At 41.3% G+C, this 23,648-nt stretch overlaps 1 protein-coding gene across 3 annotated transcripts; it reads left to right on the top strand.

The window, feature by feature from the left end:
- The first annotated feature begins 829 nt into the window (after positions 1–829).
- Positions 830–22,553, top strand: LOC108268844 (C-terminal binding protein 1). 3 transcript variants are annotated; one of them, XM_017474096.3, is made up of 10 exons: positions 830–1,068; positions 3,539–3,748; positions 13,026–13,180; positions 13,282–13,426; positions 13,635–13,841; positions 15,239–15,453; positions 15,932–16,062; positions 18,000–18,127; positions 18,250–18,367; positions 18,464–22,553. In XM_017474096.3, the coding sequence occupies exons 2-10, from the start codon at positions 3,691–3,693 to the stop codon at positions 18,651–18,653; spliced, it is 1,347 nt and encodes a 448-aa protein (XP_017329585.1). In that variant the 5' UTR covers positions 830–1,068; positions 3,539–3,690; the 3' UTR covers positions 18,654–22,553. The 3 variants fall into 3 exon arrangements, with proteins under 3 accessions (XP_017329585.1, XP_017329586.1, XP_017329587.1); XM_017474097.3 differs by lacking the exon at positions 830–1,068 and adding an exon at positions 1,138–1,344; XM_017474098.3 differs by lacking the exons at positions 830–1,068; positions 3,539–3,748 and adding an exon at positions 10,227–10,350.
- The last annotated feature ends 1,095 nt before the right edge of the window (positions 22,554–23,648 follow it).

The raw sequence follows: 23,648 nt of genomic DNA, 5'->3' as shown, positions 1-23,648 counted from the left end.
ATGGGTTCCCGTTTGACTCTGGTTCCTCTTCAGGTTTCCTCCTCATGTTCTTTCATTCCGTGATATGTTTTGTTTATTCTTATTGCTACTGTCACCTCTGGCTTGTTCATTAGAGATCTAAACCTACATCCAGATTTATATTATGTTACTTTGTGAGAATTTCTATACAACATACAATTGAACAGAACTGCAAAAAAAAAAAAAAAACTGCCCTAAAATAATCTGATTTATTTGATTAGTAGTACAACAGCACAAATCTTTTGTACTTTTTTTTTTTTTTTTTTTAAAGTCCACCTGAACAAAAAGTACAAAGGGAATTCTATTCGTTAGTAATATGCATCACAAATGATAAAATCTTTAAAACAAGGTGTAAAATAACCGCTGAAACGGTTAACAAACAAATAGTACGTGAATTCAAAAGACGGAAGACGATAGATAGGAGAACAAAAAAATAAATATCCTTGGACATTATTAAAGATTTAAAAGTTGTTTATTTTCAAATAAAAGATATGTGCTTTACATATCATGAATATATTTTACATATTGTAGATATAAATGCATGTGTATATTTAAACTGAAAATGACGTAAATTGTGTGAAAATGTATAAAAAATTGTGTATGCATGTTGCCTGTATAACTCAATACTTAATATCTGTAAAAATGTTATTTAAGTATTTATTTATTTATTTATTTATTTATTTATTTATTATTTTTTAATAAGTGTTGAAACGCAAGTCCACCTCTAGGGGCGCTGTGCTGTTCTGCCGTTACAGTGCTGTATCTGTTGGTTCTGCCTTTTTCTTCTCTTTCATATTCGGCATCGCAAAATGGCGTCGCCTTGGATACGTAGTGCACTACGTAGGGTGTAGAATCCGCTGATCACACGCACTATGTAGAGCGCCGGGATAGTGACTAGGAAGCTGTTTGGGATTGATCCAGGGCCTGAACTCTGTAGACTTCCTTTTATTGCGGGGTTTGATGGCGGAGAAGCGGTAGATAGCGGGGGAAGAGTTGTGTTTCACCCAGTTTGGCCAGACTGAACCCGTAGCTTAAGCTTCCTTAGAGACGGTGAGATATTTGCTGTAACTTTAACTTTCTTAATGACTGAATTAATCGTTTAATTGAGTGGAGCAAACTCCTTTTCGGTGCTTGCTGGAGAAACGGATATGATGTGAGTGAGTGAGTGAGTGAGAGAGGGAGAGAGAGATATCTTGCTGTTTGTATCCACACATTAGCATTAGCTAGCGTGGACCAGCGCCTTAAAAAAAGCTGCATAGCAAAGCACCAAGCACTCCAGGAAGTCTTTTAGGACGAATACTAAAAGTGTAAAAGTTAATATTTCTGGTATGTATTTACTTAATTGAGGCTCCATTTCGTGGAGTTTGTGCGCGTTTTATGAGTTGCTAGCCGCTTTAGCCGTGTAAGCGGTGTTTAGCCGTGTAAGCTAGCCAGCAAGTTGCTAAGAAGTTTGGCGTTAGCGAGCTGCCTGGAAATTTGGGATATATATATTTCCGACTCCGCCATAATTGCTTCACAGAGCCAGAACAAAACATGTCGGACTTCACGGAATTGAGATAACGTAAATTTTAAAGTGAAGCGGAGGTTGTTTTTGTTTGTTTGTTTGTTTGTTTGTTTGTCTGTCTGTCTGTTTGTTTGTAAATACAACGGACGGCGTTGGGAAGGGAATGTTAGCAAGCTGAGCACAGCTAGCAAACTAGCTTATTTAGCCGACTTAGCTTGTCTTGTTTTAACATAGCTGAGCAGAGTGTAATTCTGTAAGTGTAAATTCGGGTTGTTGAGTTACACAAACCTGTAATCCGTCTTTACAATAATCCGCCATGTTACTAAGCATTACACCACAGCGCTGCTGAATTCTCCAATCTGATTGGTTGGTAGGTGTTTGATTTATGTTCTATTGAAAGTAGCTCCGGTCCCGAGGCAAATCACAGGTCTATATCAGTGCGCTCGAACTAATACGTTATTATTACTGTAGTATCAGCGGGGGGATGGGTTGTATGTAATCTAATCTTAATAATAAATCGTATTCTTTAACATGGAAGGAATAACACTTGACAGACTGTGCTGTTATATGGAAATAATCCATGCTGGTGTGTGTGTGATGGGGCATGAAGTGCACATGTCCTGTAACCGTACGGTCTGTAACGTGTCCTTCTGCTTGTACCTCATAAGACATTCAGTTTGCTAACAGTTACACTGTGTAGTTTATCGATGTGCAAAATGTACGTTTTAAAGCTTCGTCGTTAGATTTAATGTCGTAGCGCGTCCGAGAGACAAGTTAGTTCCCGTTCTCGCTTACGTTATAGCAGTGATAAAAGTTCATTCTTTCTTCTTCTCTGTCTGACTCGCAATAAAAACAAACAAACCAGTTTGTCATTGTACCCAGAAAAAAAAAAGCATAAAGTGTAACCTCCTCTGTCCTGAAGACTTTCCAGTGCTGGCAAGCTTTGACTGTTACAAAAACGCAGACAGCCGAGACGTCTCCTAACAAAATAAATAAATGAATAAAAATCACCACGTCATAAATGGTTATCGGTTTTACTTTGTTAAACAACACATTTTTAAAATCCTTTTATTGTTAGTCTTTGATTGTGTCCGCAGTACAAGTCCCCATGCCGTGTACGAGCCTTTACTATAGAAACGGTAACGTGTCGTTCACGTTACGGTCGGAATTACCGTGCAGGAATAATGCACACCTTCTAGATAATCAGATTCGAGCGTTCAGCCACGCGCTGTGGTGTAAAGATGTATCATCGTTGATATGGTGATGCTTGTTTATTTATTTACCGTTTATGGAAGGAGACTCCAGTATGAGCTTTGTAAGAGTTACTATAAAGTCTTCAGGACAGAGGGAGGAGTTTGTGCTTTCAGGAGTCTCAGTAACAAGACAGTCTGGGGTTTTTTTTTTTTTTTTTTTTTTTTTAAAGGTGAGGTGACATATTTTTAAATTTTTTTTTTTTTTTTTTTTTTTTTAAAGGTCAGGAACTAGCTCGTCTTATAAACGTTAAATGTAACTAGAAACGGTTAAAGAATGACGTGTCATTGGTTCAAACGTTTTTTGTTTTTTTTCAAGATGTATTAGTTGGCAAATTGCTGTTGTATGATTGGATTAAAGCACTTTGATATGTGCTGTTAGAGAAATAATTGCCTCCGCTACAGGCCGGGCCCCTATCCATCACACCACCCTGTCGTTGATTAATGACCCATAACTGCATCCATCACCTTGTTTTGTTTTTACATATTCAAGTCAATGATGTTGACAGGTTGCTTTTCTTTTACGCAGGTGCTTTTTAAAATTTTTATTTTATTTTTTAAATTTCTAGATTGACTTGTGCTCCAGGTCGGTATGATTTATAACTGCGTAGTGTTTATCTCAATGTTTAATTTATTACTCATGTTTGTTGTTAATCAAAGGTCAAGATCGGGTATCAGAAGTTAAATGAAGGAAACGTCTCTAAAAGAATCGTGTTTTGTCAGAACGTACTTGTTCAGTATAAATTTTTTTTTCTTGTGATTGCAGGTTTGGAGAATATTTTGGAGCGATTTCTCTCCTGTTGTGGACAGAACCGGACTCAGTTCTGCGTTTTTTTTTTTTTTGGTTTTTTTTTTTTGTTCTCCTCCCCCCCTCTCTTGTTGCGGCCGTAGCTGGTCCTTGTGAAGAACCACCAGTCGATGGCTCTGATGGACAAACACAAAGTCAAGCGGCAGAGACTGGACCGCATCTGCGAAGGTGAGTTTAAATTGTGACACACGCCTGACTACGTTTAGGGCTCCATGATGATAATGATTGATAAAATATCCATCAGAAATTTGATTTGCTCAGTAATCACATTTTTTTTTTCCAGCAACATTTGGGACAGTTTGTCTTTGCTGCTCGTGCAGTGTTTTCTAATTATAAGCCTTTAGGTCCACAAATGTGTAATGAATGAAAGACTCATTGCGTGTATTGCTTGTTAATCTTGTAGATGTTACACATAAATATATAAATACAGGCACAGAACCCTGATCTCAACCCCACTGATTGCCTTTGGGACGAGCTCGAATGCTGTCTACCTAGTGCCTGACCTGAGTAATGCTCTTACAGCTGAATGAGCACACATCCCCACAGCCATACTCCAAAATCTAGTGGAAAGCCTGGCCAGAAGAGTGGAGCTTATTATAACGGCATTATAAAGGGAGATTAAACCTGTAATGGCAATGGGATGATCACAAAGCACATTTAGATGTGATGGTCAGGTATCCACAAACTTTTGGAAACAAAAGCAAGATAGCAGTGTCGTGTTAACCTGATTTTTATACTCTTCTTTAATGTTTGCAAGAGAGAAAAAACAACAACAATTTTTAAACACAGGAAAGTGGAGAAAATCTGTGTGTGTGTATATACACATACATACGATTGTCATCGTCATGTTTAATCACCTGGAACGGCAAAATATTGCGAGTGAAATACGATGAATTGTGCAAGCCCTAATTGTGCAAGTTCTGGTGTTTTTTTTACAGGAAGAATGTGTTCAGATCTCGGTGCTTTTCACTCGGATGCCCCGGGGCGCTGTACTGAACCTGACCCCGTGCTTTTAATACCCAATTCTTTCCCGTATGTGAGGAAAAGCTGTTCTAGTGTACAGTACGAATGTGTGTTTGACACTTGTAGAGTCAGATGTAAGAACAGTGCCCTCCACACATTATGCCTTATTTATTTTATTTATTTACTTACTTACTTTCTTACTTACTTACTTATTTTAATATAAAGATTTATTTTTAAAATATTGTATTGAAGTCAGGTTAAACATGGGCATATTTGTATGTTACGGTGCGAGTTATTTGGAGCGGGGTTTATAGCTTGGTAAGGCTTCATATAGTTTAACCGGTTTTATAAGTAAATATAGTGTGTGAATTAATTCAGTGAGGACGTTCACGTTACCTTTAAGAGCTGTAGATGTCTGTAAACAAGAACAAAAATTTGACTTGATGTCATTTGCAGTAATTTGACTGACCGCAATACAGTCTGCCTTTTTTTTTTCCCACTGGTGATGGACATAAGTATGAACAGTGATGTTAATGTACTGACAGTAAATTCTACTAATCACAGTATATCTAGGCACATGGTTATATTTATTAGGGATGTGTTAATACTGTGTTTTTAAATTAAACATATACTTGTCTATGCGTAACTTCAATTGTGTGTATGTGTATATATATATATATATCTCGCTGTCTCATGATACCCACGATATCTCAGAAAAGTGTATTGTCATGATTTATCGCAATGTCGATGTATCATCTTCCAGTCCAACTACTTAATGAGTCCCTCCAGGATTTTGTAATCGCAGAAATGAACGTGAAACCAGATTTTCTCCAACTGCAGTTTCGCCAGGTCAAAGAGTGTTCCGCAAAAAAGGCACGCAGATTTTGAGGGAAGAAACAGCCGCAGCAATAGCAAGCGTTTTTTGGCCACAACAACAACAAAAAACATTAGCGAGTTGATTGGCTAGCTCTGTTAATGATTTTTTTTGGATTGACCAGGGTTCCAGTTGCACTTAAAGAAGCGTCGCTGTGCAGACGTAAGTAAAGCACGTGTTTTTCATCGTGCCTAAAGTCCTCGACTGATAGTTCTGAGAAAGAGCCTCTATTTTCACTCTTCTGTAGGCATTTTCTTGCCAGGCTAGAATTTGCTGAAGAGTCGGTTTCTTTCAGACCGCTTTGTGCTGAGTTTCAGATCAGTTCACAGTACGCAGATTGATGGCAGATACCAGTATCCATATCGATGTATCCGTGATATTTAGAGTTAAGAACCTTGTGTGTGTTCGTTGAAACGCACAGAAATATCTAGGTGCTAAGTGGTACTAATTCACACTTTCGAGCCGATGTGTGTGTAACATAGCGTGTTTGATCTGATTATTGTTTGAGCGTGGTGTCTGTGTGTGTGTAGATAGAGAGCTTGTGCAGACTAGGGCAGATGCAGGGCTCTTTCTTTATCTGCGCTCCTTCCTGTGGGCTGCAGAGGCGGAGCAGACGGCTCTTGGAGGGGCTCTCGCTCAGCGCTTCTATAGCGCTGTAGACTGCAGGAACAATAAGAGCCTAAATGTGGTGCTTTGGCTATTTCTGGAGCACTCAGCACAGCGTTGCTTAACAGCAGGCTGAATTTCTGCGTTTATATGTTCTGCTCGTAGACTGAAGTGAAGGAATCTGAGCGGATCGTGACTGGGCACAGTGTATACCCATCTAGAGTCACCAGCAGGTGATGATGGACAGCTTGTAAAATGCCAGTGTAATATCGCACACCTTCGTGAAGAGGAATCTGGCAATAAACACGTGCGTCTCTTGTTTTTCCGGTCCAGTGCTGATGTAAGGCAGCGTCTCAAATCATGAATGACGTTTTTTTCATTTTGGTCTCTTAGCGAATTCTCCATGCAAAACAGACGTTACAGATATGATCAGCCACGCATCTAAAATGTCCACCCGTAACTTTTTTTGCTCCTCATTCGCGTGTCCTGACCCGGAGTTCTTGCTCCGTTCGGGGGGGAATCCAAGCAGTCCTCTTCCCAACGACCATGCAGAACAACAGCACCTCATCATGGTAGTCCACTGCATCTTCTTAAATTTCCCCAGACTTTTCTCACCGCTTAATAGCTCTGATTCAGCTCCTCAAAAGGACCCATTGTCTTGAAGATATGTTGGATTAGGGCTGGAACTAAATGGGACATGGTTTAAGTCAAAACCTGGATTTTGGGAGGCTCTTACTTGTTGAGCAAGTTGCCAAATAAACAAGAAATAAAAAGCTGTGTCCTTTCACCTGAAGTCATTTACTCGCTTTCTCATGTTCTTGTGTGGGAAGGCTGAGTATTTAGACTTATTTTGGTGAATGATTATACTTTCTCAGGTCTTAAGTCCATTATATCTCTAGGACTGAGTTTATACCATGACTACTCGTATGAAAGATGGCTGCTGTGTATATCCTTTTTTTTTTTTTTTTTTTTTTTAAATGGATGATGTCCACAACAGGCTGGACAAACTTGAGCTGTGTCGCAAATCACATACTTGCAAACTATTCAAGACAGTTTTAATTTAATTTTACTACAATGTTCAGTGTAGGGATGGGCGATCATGGGTTGACATTTTTTGGCGGCGCTTTCTCCTCACATAACATCTGGCTTTCCTCGTATTCTGTCGTGAGGTGGAGAAACTAATTTGATACACGTTTTTGACGCTTTACAAATCACCGAAGTTTGATTCAAATCTTTGATTTTCTGTACCCGAGCCGCTTCCGTATTACGGCGGAAGCTCCTTCTTTCGAGGATTAATTCTCCTTCCTCGTCTAGGGCTGGAGCTCCGCCTTCCGCCATGTTTCTTCTCGTTCTCGTCCTTCATGCGAGATACCCACGTTGCGGTGCGTAAACACGTCATCAACCATGTCGTCAGTATCGCTGGATGACGAATTCTCATCGTGGGGAGGAATTGTACCGGTACATCATGGACGATATATGATATGATATGATATGGCACGGCCCTACTTCAGTGTTCCTTCAAACCTACTGAAAAGTCTGTTTTGTCTATCAGTCTCCTGGATTTTCTATGTTAGTGAACACTTTAAAGTTTTAGCGATGGACGTGGAAACGTGCCGCACGTGGATGTCGTTTTTTAATTTCTCTGATGTACATTATAAGGTTCACAGGCGAGTATATGAATAAAGCCATTCCTGCGTCCGCGTATGTAGTCACGCGTCAAATAGAGGTCGACCGATTGGTCGGTTTTGACGATTTAACAATACACCGGTCTGCAATTTTTTTTTTTTAATAAAGAAGTTGTCTGCTTCAGAGATAAAATGTGCTATTTATCATGTGATGTGCTGAATTCAAATTTTACAGTTAAAACAACTGATTGGCTGCTATTTCCAAGATATTTAAGATTTTATATTTTAAGTCTGTGTATGTAGTACCGGTCACCTGTCTTGTTTATGTAACACTTTAAAAATCAGCAAAAGGGTTATATAAATAACATTTACTATGAAACAAAAGGCGAAAAACTCTTACGTACGTGGTTTAGTCCAGGGCCGCTGGAGCAGCGGGGGCAAGCTGGCGTCTGACCCGGTACTTTTCAATCTACTGGGGCGGTGACCCAGCACTTCATGCAATAACAGACAGGTCTGACTCTGTTGAAAAGGAAATCAAAACTTCCGGTTCATCTGGGGGGAGGGACATTTCTCCTAAAGGGGATATGCTACGAACGATAAAGGGGTAACTGTGCTTTGGCGCTCACTTGCGCATAATAATCAGTATCGCTAACGTTTCAGTGTTTTAAGTGAGACACAATTTGTTTTCTAAATTGATTATACCGTAAGAATGTTCCTCAAATGACATTCTTAGAATAAAGTAAGGCTTGCTGGGAAAATGTTTATCGCAGCAGATTTACTACAGTGACAAGCAGCCTATTGCGTTACGTGAACACGTCTTCGGTTTTTAAAACATATTTAGAATGAGTGCTGTTTAACTTTGTGAACTACTGACATTCATTAAAAGGTGTATTGTGCCCTGTTATTGTATTATAATCAGACCCTATACGAAGCCATACAGTGCTAAAAACAGAATACATAGTTGGCCTGTATGTTTTAATAGACAAATATAATCAAATAATCTTGCCCCACCATTTTTGGAGTGGCAGTGCTACCCCTGGTTTAGTCCTGTTCAGTGTCTGCTCAGTGCTTCTTGGCTTGTCTCTTGTATTCATTAAATGGAGCATCTTTTGTCACTGTCCAGCAATAGTCTGCAAGCATTGACGGGCTCCATTTGCCCTGTTAGCGTCACTCTATTGTTGTGATGTCCTGGTGAAATCCTTCACCGCTCACTGCCCCGCAGTCCGGTGGAAAAAAATCTAAATGAGACTGCAAAAAGATGTATCTTTAGTGACATGTTGCAACAAAGCTTCTGTATGCCTTGAGGAGGTTTTCCACCAACAACCCGTAGTTGTTGTTTCCGAGAAAATGTGTTGCCGTTAACTGGAAGGCTTTCCATGCCGTCTTTTCCTTCCACGCAGTGCATGGTCAAATGCGTCATCTCGACGAAGTCCACGAATCTGAGGACCAACAGACACCTTCCTTTATCTCGGCTTCACTTAACCTTGGACATTTTCCACGGAGGTACTTGAAAGCTGCTTGTGTTTTGTGAGCGGCTAAGACGGGTCCGCTGTAGTCAGACGGCACGAGAGCGGCCTCTAGAGGCCAAAAACGATCGCTGACAAATTTAGTTGTTATTCGCAGTGTTTTTTTTTGCTTCATTTTGGATATGTCCTCTTTTTTGTTATTTGGAGTGTAACTTTTTGATTTATTCAGTTTGGATGTATATCTTTTTATTTACTTTAATATTTTTAATAGTTAATATATATTATTTATTTCACTTTAAAAACTACAGTATATTTTGACGGTACAGTCAGTGCTGTTTGTTTTTGTAATAAAGTTCAGCAGTATTTTACTTTGAGTGTTATGTTTTCATTCAGTATCAATTTTAAAAATGGTTCATAAACAATTTTATTCGCTTGATTAACCGGCTATCGGCAGGTAGGTAACTTAGTTTGGGTACAAATCCAAAAATCAATCGACCTCAAGTGTCATGTTCAATCCAGAGCTAAAGTCTGTAACCCAGGGTTAAATTGAAAGTAGGGTGCTTTTCATTCCGCAGTTGTGAGACGTGAATAGTCAGGTCGAAACCCAACCAGAGACGAGACGCATCAGCGACGTCTGGAAAAGGCGAGAGACTGCATAAGCAGCTGAGTAACGTGTGTGGGAGAGATGTGGTTGAATTCTTTTGATGTTCAGGCGAAACCTGCGTGTCTGAGTAAGCAGCCTGTGCTGACGATGATGGATGATCCTAGAGTTTTCTTCATTTTCACAGCACGTTCTAATCCATATTGTAACCACGTTAATAGGATTGAATCTTTGGAAGGAAGTTAAAACACACATCGAGCTTGACGTTTATCCGTAAGCGTTTCGTCTTGACGGGACAGGTTCTCGTGACGTGACGAGTGGTGTAGTAGTGCGGAGTTTTGCAGGACGCCAGGAGAACGAGCTGCTGTCTCTTTAAAAAAAACAATAACTGTCTCGAGCTGCTCGCCTATGCTAATGAAGTTAGTGCTGGTTGGTTGGCGCCCAATGCATGCGCCTTGTGATTGGCTGGTGTCTGTGGGGGAGGAGCTGGGTGTGGATGACAGCTGGGTACCTGCCAGGCAAAAACAGCCTGACTCTGATTGTGAAGGGTGGAGAGAGAGTGATAGAGCGGTAGAGGAGAGAGAGAGAGAGAGGGAGAGAGAGAGAAGACAGGCGTGCTTACTTCATGATGCAAGGTTAGGATGTTTGTGTGTGTGTGTGTGTGTGTGTGTGTGTGTGTGAGAGAGAGGTTTTATGGGATGTGAAGCAAAGGCTCGAGGGGTTGGGTGTATTGTGGGTTGGGTGCGGTATCTCGAGTGGTAATTTTCCCTTTTTGACGGTATGAATAAAATGCATCCGTGTGGTTGAGTAAGCGTATGTGCGTCTGGCAGGCAGGAGGTTGGGTGTGGTGCTAATGTATTATCATTCCACCCCACCCCCCTCTTTGTGTGTGTGTGTGTGTGTGTGTGTGTGTGTGTGTGTGTGTGTGTGTGTGTGTGTGGAGCAGCAGCGGAGTAAGAAAGTGAGGTGGAGGGGTGAAAGACAAGGAGGTTTTGGAAGAGAGGGGGTGGATGAGATGAGGAGGAGGAGGAGGAGGACTGGGCTGTGAATGAATGGCATTGTTTGCTTGGCCATGCCTCCTCTGCTGCTCTCTCTCTTTTTCATACCCACTGGCTCAACCTCAACACGCAGCATCTGTGCTCGGCGCCGCGCAACGCTCCCTCCGTGACCTCGGAGGAATAAGCGTTCGCATTGTTCACGCAAGAGCTTTATGATTAACATTTTCAGAGTTTTCCCTCTCAGCATTTTTTTTAATCCCCCCACTGTTTAAACTGGGCCTGGGTTGTTTTCTCGTATCTTGGCAGCCATGTTTCATCATTCTCTCGTGTGTGTGTGTGTGTGTGCGTTTGCTGTGAAAAAGGCTTGACATGAATGAATGGAAAAAAATTCAACAAATTTGTATTGTAAGCCTCCTAGTGTTACACTTGTCAATCAGCCGCTTCGGGTTTTAGCGAGAGTGAAATGGAGACGAGGGTTCTTGGGTTAACAGCTTCTGCTCTCCAGAAGTCTCCAGCCGAGTAGACACCTGTCAGCGGGGCAAAAGGGCACTGCTGTTCAGTTTTACTGCCCCGTATGAGCTTGTATTTGTGTATGAAGAACGTTTCAGGACACTATACTAAAATGCTTTTAAAAAAATTTTTTATTAGTGCGTAATTTGTTTGCCATATTTTGTAAAGGTGCCTCTTTTTTTATTATAGATATGAGCATAAACTTTTCACTTTTTGATTATTTTTCCAAGAGGAAGAGTCTGTTGGTGGTGTGTAAGCAATGTGTAGCAACTGAAATGGTTACTACGCGGCCGTTTCCGTTACGTAAGATAACGTAAACAGTCTATTTAGTGAGCCCACGTATCTTCTTTCAGATACTAGCTCTTCATCCAAAAAAAAAAAAAAAAAAATGTTCATTGTTTCTTAGCGAGAATCCAAGCCCATAAGACGATGGTGTGAAAGCCGTTTGTAGCAGCTGAAACAGTTACAACGCTGCTATTTCCTTTACTTAAGATAACGTTAATCGTATGTAGCGAGAATCCAAACCAAATGGTGTGTGTGTGTGTGTGTATATATATATGTATATATATATATGTGTATATATATATATATATATATATATATATATATATATATATATATATATATATATATATATATATATATAATATTTTTGTTGTTGTTTTTGTTTTTTAAACTAGCCGAGCGCAAATCTAGGCTCGGCTTTCTCCGTGCAGGTGTACGTTCACGCCTCATATCGTTTGAATATGAAGCGTGAGACAGCGTACACAGCCCATTGTATGTTAAAACAGCAAAACTGGTAAAGGCACACAAACGAATGCATAGTTCCGAGAGGTGGAGTGTACAGAGAGTTTGGCCTGCACATACCCCAAAGGATTTAGGTCACCGTGAGTCATATCAAGGCTCCCTGCCCCCACTCTCAGCCCAAATACCCCCATTCCTCCTGCTTCATCTGTCCACTTCTTCCACGACCCCTTCGTCTGTTTATCCTGCTGTGGGGGTCTGGAAATGGACAGGGGCCAGCGATGATGTGATTCCCGTTACGCCCATGTGTGGGCTGAAATGGGATATGCTTTTGTGTCCGTCTACACGCAGCTGCACTTCTTTCCGCGCCCTTGGAGTTCCACGATCTTGACAGTGCGAGTGTAGGCGTAATATTTAGCATAAGTTCTGCTGAGACCGGAGGAAATTCGAGCCGAGTGTGAGATCAGGTTAGCGTCCAGGTCGCCGTGTGTGGAGATCGAAAATGCAAAATTAAGGAAACCCGTTGCATTATGCGATCGGATAGAAACCATTTAAAATGCAAATTACGATCGGATCCGTTAAATAGATGGTCTTTAAGAGAAGCTTAACTGCTTTGTTTTTCCTTTTTTTACATTTTTTAAAAAAAAATGGTACGCTTAATGAAATTCTACATTTGCAAGTGCCAGAAGCAACAATAATGCAAAGGGGCGATGGTCCCATAGGGAAGTTCCAGTATCTGATATGATCTCTCCACATCCCAGAGCATTAAAGCGTGTCTGATAAATAAATCATGGGGCCGGTATTCAGTTTGAACGATCTTATTAAATCGTGGCCTTTTATGCTTTTGATTAAAAAAAAGATTTCACCCTAAATGTCTGATATTCTATTAGACACATCGTTCCCCAAGCAAAGCTGTGTTTATATTTAAAAAGCTGTGAATATTTTTTTTATCCGTATCTGAATAACATCTGAGATAGCATTACAAATCCTACCAAGATGTGCCGTGTGTACTTCTCTTAGCCGGAGTGCCAACGAAATGCCTCGTCTCTGTCCTGCAGGCATTCGCCCACCCATCTTAAACGGGCCCATGCACCCTCGTCCTCTGGTGGCGCTGCTGGACGGCCGGGACTGCACGGTGGAGATGCCCATCCTGAAGGACGTGGCCACCGTGGCCTTCTGTGACGCTCAGTCCACCCAGGAGATCCACGAAAAGGTAGCTTTAATACACAACGGCTTGTGGTTTTGCAGACCGTGTCTGACTATGATGATGATGATGATGATGATGATGATAAACATGTTCTGATGTCCATCCAGGTTCTTAACGAGGCCGTAGCTGCGTTACTGTATCACACCATCTCACTATCACGAGACGACCTCGACAAGTTCAAAGGGCTCCGGGTCATCGTGAGGATCGGCAGCGGATTCGACAACGTGGATGTTAAAGCCGCAGCTGAGCTCGGTGAGTTCTCGCTGCTTTTCTGCTGATCCTTGAGTAGCTCCTGGTTTGGATTTTGGATTTGATTTTGATTGGCTGCTTGAGCTCTACCCTCTGCCCATCATTATGAAGCGTACCCAATGATCGGTCCTTTTCGAGTATCTGAGAAATGCTCCTTTTAAAATAAATAAGGCGACATCATCGTTATTCTCCATCTGGCTGTTACACTCAGGTATCGCAGTGTGTAACGTGCCCGCAGCATCTGTGGAGGAGACGGCAGATACGTCCATGTGCTTGATCCTGAACCTGTACCGCCGGGTCACCTGGATGCACCAGGCCCTACGTGAGGGCACTCGAGCCTCCAGCGTTGAACAAATCAGAGAGGTGGCAGGAGGAGCCGCTCGCATACGAGGAGAGACGCTGGGCATCATCGGCCTCGGTGAGCCTTTAAATCACTCCTCTCGGTTATAACATTCTTGGGTTGAAGCGGTTTGTATACACGGTGTTTTTTTTTTGTTTTGTTTTGTTTTTATATATACATGTTCCTAAGCTTCGGAAGATTTGACTATTATTATTATTATTATTATTATTATTATTTTAAATTTTAATCTAGAGTTGTATCAGAGAATATTTCTTGTGGATAGCCATAAGAATTGGATCATGATGTAATCAGCTTTTACCGGTCAAAAGTTTGGGGACACTCGACTGAAACGTTTCTTGTGATCTTAAAAATCTTTTTTTTGTAAATTATTTTTATTATTATTTATTTATTTTATTAATCGTAGAATTTTTTATTGGAAAACCACAATTTACGTATTATAACACCCCGTCCAACAACCCCATCATACCCGGCCCCAACAAAATAATCACAGCCAAAACCAAAAGAAAGGGGGAAATTAAAAAAACAACAACAAACAGAAAAAACAAAACATTAATAATAAAAATAAAAGATGGGGAAAAAAAAAAAAAAGTAAGGTGATTAGTATTTACCGTCTACCTTTCCTCAATCCACCTCCAGGGTGTGTACATCATTGAAGTACGTAATAAATCGTTGCCATTTACCAAAAAGGATTCACCCCTGCCTCTGATGTTATGCTTGATCTTTTCTAGTTTTAAAAAGAACATTAAATCTCTAAGCCAGACTGATATAGAGTGGGTGGTCTTAAAAATCTTTGAAGGTGTATGACTAAATGTTTGAAATCGGTGTCATAGACAAAAATATAATCGTGCCAACATATTCATTTCTTTCATTAGAAAACGTAACATTTTATTTACAAAAAAAATATACCGAAAAGCAGCCGATAAGAGTCCGGTGTCGGTGTGAACTCCTTTTAATACTGTTTAAAAAGCATCTTGAAATTCCTCAAGAAATCGGGTGAGAAAACGCCAAGAATACATTTCTGGAAATTCTCGACAAAAAGGGCGTCTACTTTGAAGATGCTAAAATACTAAATTATTATTTTTTTTATTTGGGATTTTTTTATCACAACATAATTCCCATAGATTCATTTGTGTTACTCCCAGAGTTTTGATTTATTTATTATTCTTCTAAAATGTGGAGAAAAAATAATGTGTATAAACTTTTGACCGGTAGTGTACTTTGAAGTCAGTTGTTTAATTTGCTCGTTCATACCCCGTATGCTTATTGTTATCATACTTTCCAAAATATTGACTCAAATTCTAATAATGTGAAGATTTTTAAAGCTCCCCAAAGTGTTCCCTGTTGGCCTCCTCGTTATGATGAAGCTGTCTTGATCTTGCATGCTCTGCAGAAGATGCTGATATGGTGAGTGGACTGTATAGCATCTTGATCTCTAATGCTGGCCTCTCTTTCAGGACGCGTTGGCCAAGCGGTGGCTTTGAGGGCAAAGGCGTTTGGTTTTGGGGTGATTTTCTACGACCCGTACCTGCCCGAGGGGGTAGAAAAATCCCTGGGGCTCCAACGCATGGCCACGCTGCAGGATCTACTCATCCACTCGGACTGTGTGTCCCTTCACTGCAGCCTGAACGAACACAACCACCACCTCATCAACGACTTCACTATTAAACAGGTAGCGTGCGCACGCACACCAACACACACACACACCCACCACCTCATCAACGACTTCACTATCAAACAGGTAGCGCGCGCGCGCACACACCACCTCATCAACGACTTCACTATCAAACAGGTAGCGCGCGCGCACACACCACCTCATCAACGACTTCACTATCAAACAGGTAGCGCACACGCACCACCTCATTGACAAACACGTCACCATCAAACAGATAGCTAAGACACACACACTCACCTTATGTTTAAGTCTTACTCTTTGCCAAATCCGTAGTTTACCATCACACAGGAAACATGTAAGCATCTGCTACACCATGCCATTGATGGGTATTATACTGTTTGTGCACTCAACACATCACGTGTCGCTTAAAGTCCTGATACACACTTTGTTACCCAGACATTATAGTTATCTCGTTTATACATTCAGCAAAAACTCTAGATTGCCCTCTGATAGCGTCTTATAATCTGTGTGCTAGATGCGTCAGGGTGCGTTCCTGGTGAACACTGCGCGAGGGGGGCTGGTGGATGAGAAAGCTCTGGCTCAGGCACTGAAAGAGGGAAGAATACGCGGCGCAGCTCTCGACGTCCACGAGACGGAGCCCTTCAGGTAAGCGTGTGTGTTTTACCATGGTCTTCTATAAGTACGGGTAAAATAATTTATTTTCTAAGCGAGCGAATTAAACAGTTGACTTCAAAGTACACTACCGGTCAAAAGCTTATACACACTCATTCTTTTATTTTTTTTTCTCCACATTTTAGAAGAATAATAAATAAATCAAAACTCTGGAGTAACAGAAATGAATCTATGGGAATTATGTTGTGATAAAAAAAATCCCAAATAAATAGAAATAATTTAGTATTATAGCATCTTCAAAGCATCCTTTTTGTCGAGAATTTCCAGAAATGTATTCTTGGCGTTTTCTCAACCGATTTCTTGAGGAATTCCAAGATGCTTTTTAAACAGTATTAAAGGAGTTCCCACCGACGCTGGACTCTTATCGGCTGCTTTTCGGTATATTTTTTTTTTGTAAATAAAATGTTAGTTTTCTAAGCCCATAATAAGCAAACATCTAAAGCCACTTTTCCACTGCAGGACTTGACTTAACTCGGCTCAATTTACTTTTCCGAGCTTGCTTTTCCACGGCAGTTTAGTGCTGCCTCAACATGGGTGCCGTCTTCCACTCGGCTTCCCGCAGGAATAACGTTGTATTATCAAAGCCCTGTACAAATACACGCTCAGGCCGTACTCCAGACGCCTTTCCTGTTCACTGACACTATTAAGGATGTAAAATAACAGCGGTCTGGAACCTACGTAGTGCTCGATACGACTAAGTTAGATTCACCCGAGACAGGAGTGCATTCGATAAACGCCTGTCTGGAAATCCGTAACAAGCGAGAGGTAAAAATCTAAGACACAAACTGCTGTTGTAATTTGATCTGTAACGAGATAAATGATGCATCATTTTCGATTAATAGAATATTACAATACGCAAAGCATGTCTTAAATGACACGTTTATTCAGGCACAATACAGAATCGCTCGTTAAGGAGAATTCCCGACTCTCTGATTGCGTGACTCACATTTAGTCTCGGTACCAAAAAAGTACCAGGTACTATCCACAGTGTAAAGTCCCCAAAAGAGTCAAGTGGAGGAAAAGTAACATAAAAGCAGGGATTCTCAAACCTTTTTGCAGCCAGGGACTCATTTAAATGTAAAATAATTTCCACTGGCACTCTCAGCCAACATCATTTGAACTATTTGGATATTTATCTCTTCATTTAAATGTGTCCAATGTTCTAGAACGATGTCATAACCATTCAGAGTGACCAGTCAGGCTAATAACTCAATAATAGTAGTAGTAATAATAATAATAATATAGTAACTAGGATAATGGTGGCTTGTGTTTGGGGTTTTTTTTTGTCTGGCTTTTTTACCCCACCAGTGTACCAAAACAGACCCTCTGGCTATGTTGCACAGTCTCCTGGGCACCCTTGTCTTGAAAGTGAATTGATTTTTGAGACAGAGAGGTGTGCGGTCTTTGTTAGATTTACGCTGCGTGCGAAGTCGGAACTCGGAGTTACGTAATCATCAGCCTCCGTGCGTTCAAGCTACAAAGTAGAGAATAATCCACGGCTGCCTCCGTATTTGTCTTTTGTTAGCAACATGCTAGCCAGCTGATTGTAATGAGCGACGTATATTTACTGTACAGTCACTGATATATATTTAACAAGCAAAAATGTCTGTATGTTGATTGGTCTAAAGCAAGAAGTGCTGTTTGTTTACAGTTTTACGTACCGTCGATGAAAATGTCGTGTAGACTGTCCCGAGTGTCCGAGTAGGAATTCTGAGTAAATGGTATTTTCTTTGTTGTTGTTGTTTTTTTTTCTTTCTTTCTTTTCCTAGTTAGAGGTCAGAGATGACGAGTTCTATTCGAACACAGCTTTAGCTGTAACCACCGAACGTGTTATGGGACACTGATGGATTGCATGTAGTGTGATTGCAGATCATATAAACCACTTTTGTCTTTCGCATGTTATTCCCCAGCTTCTCACAGGGGCCTCTTAAGGATGCCCCTAATCTGATCTGCACCCCCCACACATCCTGGTACAGTGAGCAGGCCTCCATTGAGGCGAGGGAGGAGGCGGCGCGGGAAGTACGCAGAGCCATCACGGGTTAGGAACCTTCTCCTACTCAAACACTGTCGTCTCACGTGATGACGGTTTGTTTGTTTGTATGTATGGCTGCTGATTCTGATTTATTTATTTATTTATTTTTTGCGTGCATGTTTCTGCAGGTCGTATTCCTGACAGTCTCAAGAATTGTGTGAATAAGGAGTATCTGATGACGGCTTCCCAGTGGCCCTCTATGGAGACCGCCTCCGTGCACTCTGAACTTAATGGAGCAGGGTACAGGTGAGAACGGCTTCAACCAGGAAAGTCGTTCCTTACTCCTTTTACATTTTTCCCCCATACAAAATCGTTTTACATTTGAACATCTGTCCTTCCCAGGTTTCCGGCGGGTCTGATTGGTGTAACCCCAGGAGCTCTGCCTGGTGCAGGGGCAGGAGTAGAGGGCATGGTGGCAGGCACGCTGCCCCTAGCCCATCCCCTCGCCCCGGTCTCGCACCCACCACACACCCCCTCACCCGGGCAGCCAACCAAGGCAGAGGCTGACAGAGACGTCCCTTCTGACCAATAGCATCCCAACACATTCCATCGTTGCCCCAGCGATGCCCTCATCCTCCCCCCCCCTTTTTTTAAGGGCTCGATCCATGCCGAAGCCCTGCTTTCGACGTAATAATTTTTGACGGGTCAATCCAGTCAAACAGAACACGCAAGTCCAGATGTGACCCACTCAAAAACACTTCTCCTTGCCCCTTCCTTCGTTGTCGTATCATCCGTTTATTTTTAAAAAAAAATTTTCCACCTGTGCAGCAAGCAATAACTCTTTTTCTCAAGGATTCAGTAATTGGGTTGTTTTTTTTGTTAGAATTAGAAAACCCCTTTTTAATTTTTTATGCCTTTTTGAATCTGGACTAGTTGGAGTTTGTTTCTGAGTAGTGTGTCTTCTACCTGCCTTCTGTCTGTCCAGCTGATTTAACAGTATAGTAAAGAACACATGAACCATTCTTTTATTTCAGCCTCCCAAGCCTTTTTTTTTTTTTTTTTTTAAAGCATAGGTTTGACCCTTGAAGCAAATTTGGAAAAACTGGCTTAAGTCATTGAATTTCGTTTCGACCTCATTTCCAACGGACAGCTAACCATAGCCACACCTTTCACTAACCGGATTAGAACGAGAGAGGGACGACGTGTCATCTGCCTGTTCCTGACAGTAACTCAGTGGCGTTCTCGGACACTTCGGGTTCCGCTTTTCCCTTCATGTTGAAGACATTGCGAGCGTCGTATCGTGTCCATCCTGTCCTTCCGAAAGATGACAGACTCTCATTTCCTGTAAAGATACTCGTTGGGTATCGGTTCAGTCATATGCTTCACTGTATCAATAACGTATGGATAAATGATATGTAGGTCTCTGTAAGAGCATCATAAATATGCCGTTTGTGTACAGCTTTTTATTGACGTCTGGTCACTTTTCCACTTCTCCAGAGTGAAATCTCCTCGACTTTTAACAGTGTAGATGTATGAAATCTCTATTTTGTGCGTGTGCATCTCTGAACTTCACAGTGATTTATGATTCTCTTATAAAGACCGTGCGATTGGGAATATTCAGTAGGCTGTGTCTTTACACTTAATCTATCATTACTTTCACTGTTAACTCCATGAAAACTGGAGGGGGGAGGAGGGGGGGGGGATAATGCAAGCACATTTTCAGGTGTCTTAAAGGGCCGGTGTTCCACTTTTCAGATTTTCACCTTAAGTGTTGTGATACTTTGAGTCGTCTTTCTTTTTTTCAGCTGGGATTCTGTTACTGTTTGTTTGTTTAAAAAAAAAAAAAAAAAAATTATTTTGGGACTCCTGCTCTCTTCTAAAATATACACATATCCTCCACCTTGATATGCCTAGCTCTTTTTTTGTTTTTCTTATCTTTCCATACTTCCTGGATGTGCCTCCCTGGGTGGTTCAGCTTTTTCACACTGACCTTTGTACATTATTCTCCTTATCTCCGATAGTCCTTCCTTCTGCTCCTGCTCTTCCCATGACATCACTGTGTGAGGAATCGGGCTGCCAGGCGCTTAAATGAAGATGAGATCTCACACACACACACACACACACACATGCGCGAATGTTTTGTATGCAGATCTCTGTAGTAACATGATATGGCCATTAGGGGTCAATGACAGTGTAGTAATCTGAGTCAGCTGAATAATCCTGTCTCAGCATTTCTTTTTACCTGCCGCTCTTCAGCCATGCAGTCGATCAGTGCTTTTGTCAAATACGTCGTCGTGCTTATTGAGAGGGAAGCAGGTAGAACCAGACTGCATCACTCCATCCATCAGCAGACTGTGTGGCTGACTTCCAAAGATCCACAACGGAGCTGTGGCAGGCGCGCAGTCTGTCCCTTTATCAGTTAGTAGTGTAAACCTCAAGACGACACCGCATATCTAATCAGTGTTAGCCGGTTTCTTTATAATTTTTATTTTATTTTAACCTTCTCTTCCTGTTGAGTTAAACCTGACATCGTACCCCAACATGCGCACAGTGGGGTTCGGGGTAAGCGTTTGGATGGAGCTTGTTCGTTGAAAAAACGGTCGTTTTCCAAAGGGGGGTGGGTACAATCGTGTCCCCCCCCTCCCCCCCCTAGACGAGTCTTTTGTATGGAAAGTGTTCTGCGTCAAGGGAAACCAGTTTCTAGTACCTCAGTAACAGATATTGAATGTATGATCTTCTTGTTCTTCGCTTTGTACAGCTTCTTTTTAGATTGTACGTCGCCATTTCGGAACCCGTTGCAGATATACGTTTGAGCTTATCTAACACGCCTTACGAGGATGTTGTAATGCCCCTTCTTGGAATCCATTTCCTTTAGTGTAGGTAGTTTTGAGATTGCAGGCTTTCTTATTCGAGCTTTCCCTGTCTCGGATTATGTTATGAATGAGCACAAATCTGCATCGCCGTTCATCTATATCAGTGGGTCGTCAGATGGAGTTGGGGTCTGGTCTCGAATAAGCTAGGCGATGGTGGATTTTGGAAATAAACTCTAATAGGTTAAAGAACATTGTACAGATGTTCGTTGTGGCGAACCTGTTGACCTAATCGTGAATTAAATCGCTGTTTTTGTTTCGATTTTTCTTTTATTTCTTGAGAAATCCAACAAATATCAGAACTAAACTAGTTTTTGTGCATGAAATGTCTGTTACCGTACAAATCCTGCTTTTTAATTCTGCTTTTCTGTCTAGTCGGCCCTTGACTGATTGACTGAACGTTCTCATGGAATTGCGTGTCACTCATGTGAGCTTGAATCAAGATGTCACGCTTGTTTTGGTCATTTGATGTCGTCTGACGTCTCCCATTCTGTCCTTTTCAAAAAGGTTCTAGCTATACTCTTCAACTTTTTTCATTTTGACGTGTGGGATATTTTTGAACGCTATCATTTTCTTCAGGCTTGAACATCAGCAGTATGTTTCTGTATTATTTAGTGTTCATGTTGTATGGAAACATTTCAAGAAAGACAAAAAAAAAAAAAGACCTCTTCTTCCCGGCATTCACTTTTATAGGTCCTTTCCAGCAGCTTGTTTAAAGGGCCGTAGTTTCCAGGTTTTCTTTCTCTCGACTGTAGTAGCCTTAAATTCATACACTATGGTGGACTTGGTCACCCACCCCATCCCCATGAAGAGAGGAGACGTTACTCTTTAGCCATTCTGTGTTCCAAGTTCACAGCTCTGTGTGCCAGACGTGTATTTTTTACAGAGAACCCGCCTGGTTTTGATTTTCAACGTGTGAAGTCGGCTCTGCTCTCGCAAAGCCCCTCTCTCAAACCTGGAGCTATCGCTAAACATTTATCGCTACACTGGGTCTGGAGTGGTCACTTTCTCTCTCTCTCTCTCTCTCTCTCTCTCTCTCTCTCTCTCTCTCTCTCTCTCTCTCTCTCTCTATCTCTTTCTCTCTCTCTCAGGGTTCAAAATGCGCACACACACACACACACACACACACACCCTCCAGGTGTCTATAGGTCACTCCTCTCAGAAACTCCAGCATGAAGATGGTTCAGATCGTACTCCTTACAGTCCCGTCAAGCTAAGCTGTGTCCCCTTTTTCTTTTTTTTTTCTTCTCTTCTTTCCTTTCTTTTTGTTTCTGTCTCATTTCTCGCACTGACATCTAACAAAGAAAGAATGAATGTTTTAATCGAACTGTGTGTAACCGTTGAACTTGGGAAATGTATTTTTACAACATGTGAACTTTTTATTCCTTTCTTTCACCACCTTTTATTTTCTTTGTAAATTTACCCCTGTCCCATCACCAGACTGCAAAAACTACAAAAAAGAAAAAGGAAAAAAAAAAAAACTCTTGTAACTAGCCTCTTAAGCTTTACTTTTGCTTTTGTTTTCTTTTTTTTTTTTATATATTAGAAAACAACGATGTTTGTGATGGTAACCTCTGATGGTAAAATTCCACAAGGTATTTTAATAAAATCCTAAAGATTAACCCTTCGTCTCTTCATGCTAAAGGGTTTCAGTGCGCCTGATGTTTGTTTCGTTAGCGTTTCTGCGTATTAGAATTTTTAAAAGCGAGTGCAAGAAACGAAAATGTTGAGCTTTGTACGTTTGTTTGGGACTGAAAGGCGATTTAAATGAAGTTCAGTGACGTGTGTTTAGCACGGCGCCCCCGCCGCTCGTGTTTATGATGCCTGTGTATCTGCTCGTGCCCCCCGGCATGGGGTGGTGATACAGTGAAATCGGTTTTATGAGGGCTACAGGGCTTGCACACCCTGCCTCGCCTGCCAACTCAAATGGTTCCCAAATGGCCCTTTATGAGCCATCTCTCCTGTGTCCTAGATTTCTGACACATTTAGTGCTGGATTCCTGAACCTTGTTTTTCTAACCAGGAATAGTTCATAGGCAGTGTGTTGGAAGAGCACTTGTTTGTGTGAATGGTTTGGTTGTTCGGTAATGCCTTAAACAAAGGTCATCTAAATTATTTTGTATCACATGTAAACGTTAAATAACGTTTAGCATCCGCTTATGTACGAGTGTGTTTGTGAGATCAATACATATACAAGTTTATACATATTTTCAAACAGTTACCAGTAATTAGTTATGCCTGCATTTAAATTTATTGGCCTTTTTTAATCCGGTAAACCTACCATATAGGTCACTTGTAGATAAACACTTGCGGCCTGATGTGCACAATTTGTCAGGCCTCCTCTACCTTGTCGGTGGAAAGGAACCTCTGCTGTATTACTGGTCCTAATATAACTCACTCCAGAGGCCAAATCTAAGAGCCAAGAGCTCTGCAAGTTCAAGTTGATGCCCTTTGTAATGCTTCTGTCAGTCTGAAATTCCCAGGAAGTGCAGTGTGGTGTATCTCGACAACCTTTTGGTTCATTCAGCATATTTTCAGTGGGGCCCTGCGCAACCTCTAGTTACTGCCAGACCAGCCTTCATGTTAACTTCAATAAGCGTAGCCTGATTTGTTGCAAAATGGTATTTTTGGGCCATGTGGTCAGCACCACTGTTGTGCCTACTAATAAAGTAAATGTGGCTGCTGTCAAAAACTGTTCCCCACAACCTTGCTTCTGTG

The sequence above is a fragment of the Ictalurus punctatus genome, chromosome 8 (assembly GCF_001660625.3).
Source record: "Ictalurus punctatus breed USDA103 chromosome 8, Coco_2.0, whole genome shotgun sequence".
Taxonomy (NCBI): domain Eukaryota; kingdom Metazoa; phylum Chordata; class Actinopteri; order Siluriformes; family Ictaluridae; genus Ictalurus; species Ictalurus punctatus.
Note: the sequence above shows the minus strand (reverse complement) of the source record. Positions and strands in the feature narration are given on the sequence as shown.

What these genes read in the sequence shown, in the direction of transcription:
- LOC108268844 (XM_017474096.3), top strand. Translation starts at nt 3,691, where the DNA reads ATGGCTCTGATGGACAAACACAAAGTCAAGCGGCAGAGACTGGACCGC. An exon ending in TAAAGCCGCAGCTGAGCTCG is followed by an intron (nt 13,427 to 13,634) that starts GTGAGTTCTCGC and finishes TGTTACACTCAG; the next exon opens with GTATCGCAGTGTGTAACGTG. An exon ending in CTTAATGGAGCAGGGTACAG is followed by an intron (nt 18,368 to 18,463) that starts GTGAGAACGGCT and finishes TGTCCTTCCCAG; the next exon opens with GTTTCCGGCGGGTCTGATTG.